General features: G+C 44.9%; 1 protein-coding gene across 1 annotated transcript; it reads left to right on the top strand.

The window, feature by feature from the left end:
- Nucleotides 1-2038, top strand: LOC125556355 (auxin-responsive protein SAUR23-like). Its single transcript, XM_048719108.1, has 2 exons — nt 1-36; nt 1682-2038. Exons 1-2 carry the CDS (start codon nt 1-3, stop codon nt 2036-2038), a joined length of 393 nt encoding a protein of 130 aa, XP_048575065.1.
- The last annotated feature ends 2196 nt before the right edge of the window (nt 2039-4234 follow it).

Genomic DNA, 4234 nt, shown 5'->3' with positions numbered 1-4234 from the left:
ATGGGCTTGGCTGAGAAGAGTTCGGTGGTGAGGAAGGTGATGTCTACTACACAACCTTCTTCTTATAGACGTTGTTGGGCCTCCAAGTGCAGAGGTTTGTAGGACAGTAGCAAATTTCCCTCAAGTGGATGACCTAAGGTTTATCAATCCGTAGGAGGCGTAGGATGAAGATGGTCTCTCTCAAGCAACCTTGCTACCAAATAACAAAGAGTCTCTTGTGTCCCCAACACACCCAATACAATGGTAAATTGTATAGGTGCACTAGTTCGGCGAAGAGATGGTGATACAAGTGGTATATGGATAGTAGATAAAGGTTTTTGTAATATAAAAATATAAGAACATCAAGGTAACTAATGATAAAAGTGAGCGTAAACGGTATTGCAATGCTAGGAAACAAGGCCTAGGGTTCATACTTTCACTAGTGCAAGTCCTCTCAACAATAATAACATAATTGGATCACATAACTATCCCTCAACATGCAACAAAGAGTCACTCCAAAGTCACTAATAGCGGAGAACGAACGAAGAGATTATGGTAGGGTACGAAACCACCTCAAAGTTATTCTTTCCAATCAATCCGTTGGGCTATTCATATAAGTGTCACAAACAGCCCTAGAGTTCATACTAGAATAACACCTTAAGAAACAAATCAACCAAAACCCTAATGTCACCTAGATACTCCAATGTCACCTCAAGTATCCGTGGGTATGATTATAGGATATGCATCACACAATCTCAGATTCATCTATTCAACCAACACATAGAACCTCAAAGAGTGCCCCAAAGTTTCTACCGGAGAATCACGACGAAAACGTGTGCCAACCCCTATGCATAGGTTCATGGGCGGAACCCGCGAGTTGATCACCAAAACATACATCAAGTGAATCATGTGATATCCCATTGTCACCATAGATACGCACGGCAAGACATACATCAAGTGTTCTCAAATCTTTAAAGATTCAATCCGATAAGATAACTTCAAAGGGGAAACTCAATCCATTACAAGAGAGTAGAGGAGGGAAGAAACATCATAGGATCCAAATATAATAGCAAAGCTCGCGATACATCAAGATCGTATCACCTCAAGAACACGAGAGAGAGAGAGAGAGAGAGATCAAACACATAGCTACTGGTACATACCCTCAGCCCCGAGGGAGAACTACTCCCTCCTCGTCATGGAGAGCACCGGGATAATGAAGATGGCCACCGGAGAGGGATTCCCCCTCCGGCAGGGTGCCAGAACGGGTCTAGATTGGTTTTCGGTGGCTACAGAGGTTTCTGGCGGCGGAACTCCCGATCTATTGTGCTCCCCGATGTTTTTAGGGTATATGGAGATATATAGACGGAAGAAGTACGTCAGGGGGGCCACAAGGGTGGAAGGCGCCCCCCTACCTCGTGGCCTCCTCGAAGCTTACTTGACGTAGACTCCAAGTCTCCCGGGCGTCTTCTGATCCAAAAATAAGTTCCGTGAAGTTTCAGGTCAATTGGACTCCGTTTGGTTTTCCTTTTCAGCGATATTCTAAAACAAGGTAAAAACAGAAACTGGCACTGGGCTCTGGGTTAATAGGTTAGTCCCAAAAATGATATAAAAGTGTATAATAAAGCCCATAAACATTCAAAACAGTAGATAATATAGCATGGAGCAATCAAAAATTATAGATACGTTGGAGACGTATCAGAAGGCCGGGCTAATCATCAAGACGTTGGACCGGTGCTGGAGCACGACGGCGAGGAACAAGCCAGCGGAGGGATGCTTCTCGGTATATGTCGACATGGACAGACAATGGTACGTGGTGCAGATAGAGTGCATGAACCACCTGTTATTGTTCCAGGCACTCCTGGAGGAGGCTGAGGAGGCGTTTGGGTACGCAGACGCAGGGCCCCTTGAGTTGCCCTGCAACACCGAGTCGTTCGCCAAGGTGCTAGAGAAGATCAAGGAGGAGAAGCAGATGGTGGCAGGGAGGAGGCACGGCCTCCCCAGGGGAAACTCCTATCGGTCTCTTGGAACTGGCTGGCCTATGATTGTCGGCCGGTCGTAACATTTGTGTTTGGATTGGATGATGCCGAGTTGATGAGCTCTGAGTTTCTGTTGAGCTCCCATTCTCATATAATCATGTACACAGTTGAAAGCAATCTTAGCTCCCAAGTATGGTGGTAAAAAACATTACCATACACCGGGCAATGTTAGATATTTTTCTTCTTTACCCTTTTTGCTATTTCTGTGAGAAGGCAATGTTAGATGTTAATGTGTGTTCCCCTCCTAGGTTGTACTAGTAATTGTATGTGAAAGTAGTATACAGATATACGGTAGAATTTGTAAGTTTTGTGATGACTATATACTGCGTAATATCACAATTCCAAAGTAGAATCGCGCACTTCAATTCATCTCACACAGATTGCAAGTTGGAGTTTATGTGTTTCTACAGTGTTTTAGGAAAAAGTGATGTAGGTGAAACCATGCTAACATTAATCAACCATAGTGTTTTTTCTGTACTTGATCCGTTACGCGAGTATGTACAGATTTTCTATCCAAGTTTGTTTCAAATCTATTTACTCATAGGACTACAGAGGCTCAACTCATATGGTCAATTTTTATCGAGAAAGAGCAAAAAAATTGTGTCTCGGCGCATTGATAAAAAGAAGAGTTTGTACAAGCCGAAAGACAGGTGACACCCAACATTACAACATGACCCCACTAAACGGTAGGCACTGCCCCTTTTGTAGCTGTTGGCTATTGCCTAGCTTCCGGCTTGATAGTGTCAAGGAGACGGTCTAAGCAAAGTAGAGAGTGTTGTCCATGATGACCGCATTTGCTTCCAGATGCACCATGCCATCAACATGATGATCGAGGGCATGCCCATCATAGTAGGGTTCTAGACGGAGTGACTCACTTGTTGCCACTAGTCCATGAAATCATCCCCTTGCAGAGGGTAAGGTGTGGTGTTGATCGGATCCAAGAGAGCACCTCGTGCCACACTATGCGCGAGAAGGAGCAACTAGTGAGAAGGTGTGTGCTTGTCTCCCCAGACTCGTCGAAGCACATACATAGGTGCATGTTGTAGGTGACGTCTCACTAGTCATTGACCGTTCGGTGTCCAATGTCACCGGATGATGTTTGGTGAGGTGGAAAGCAACACTCTACGCACCATCTGCCAGACTTGGATGTACTGCCAAAGGGCCAGAGGGCTCAGGGCCCCCTGATGTCTGAGATCCAACAACGGACAGTCAAGGCCTCCGTTTCAATGCGCGGTGAGACCATAAGAAGGAGCTCAGGCGAAAGTTTAGAAATGTCATGACTGTCCAACCAACAATCTTCCTAGAATAAGGCATATGCTTTGCTAACCACCATCTTGATGGATGTAGCGAATACCTCGTGCTCACCATAGAAGAATTGAAGGTCTAGACCCCTCCATCGACCGAGGGGTCCGTGCACATCCTCCACAACCAACAGACATTGAGGCTAGTCATCGGCCTGCTGAGGTCTGGGATGCCGAAGCCGCCAAGCCTCCCAAACAGAGTGGCCTCCACACCTTAAACCAATTGCCATGGTAGCGGTTGCCTTGCATGGCCGCTCTGCCAATCAGAGAATACCCCTCAGGATTTTTAGATCTCAAAGCAACACCCCACAACCTCCAAATATGGAGGCTTCGTGTTTGATTTGGAGCAACCTCTATAAATTTTGGCTATCTAGGGTGGGATGATAACTTTGCTAGAGCAGTATTTTCACCCAAAGTCAACGGCGGTTATTATGGCGACCTGGCACATATGAAGACTCTGCTTAAGTTGCTCTAAAGCCAGTTGACATGGCAGCGGCTGCCTTACGTGGCGTCTTTGCTAACCAGAGGAAACCCCTCAAGATTTTAAAATCTCAAAGCAGGAATAGAAACATGTTTGCTGACTAAACACATGACAGTATAGCACACCAATGAAGCTTTGGCATCAATTAATTACTTAAGTGATCTAATATCAACAAAAGTAACAGCAGATGATGAACCAAAAAGGGAAACTCGGTTATAATCGTATGGCTTAAGGAAATGCAAAGAACAAATGAACAGTTGTTTAGTAGATGTTGTAACCGAGAAGATATACAGCAGCCATGGATTGATTGAATAAAAGGAAGACTGATATACATCAAGCAACCAAAGGAACTAAAATCAAGCTTCATACCTAATTTATGCACACTCTTACAAGGGAAGAGAACACAAAGATAGGACATGGGGTCTGATGAGGCTATG

This window comes from Triticum urartu, chromosome 5A (assembly GCF_056163025.1).
Source record: "Triticum urartu cultivar PI428250 chromosome 5A, HENAU_Tu73, whole genome shotgun sequence".
NCBI classification, from domain to species: Eukaryota; Viridiplantae; Streptophyta; class Magnoliopsida; order Poales; family Poaceae; genus Triticum; species Triticum urartu.
This window is presented reverse-complemented; position numbering and strand designations above follow the sequence as displayed.

Bases quoted from the DNA above. Each gene is read 5' to 3' on its own strand.
- LOC125556355 (XM_048719108.1), top strand. From the start codon at position 1: ATGGGCTTGGCTGAGAAGAGTTCGGTGGTGAGGAAG. The intron at 37-1,681 runs GTGATGTCTACT...ACGTATCAGAAG, and splicing joins AGAGTTCGGTGGTGAGGAAG to GCCGGGCTAATCATCAAGAC.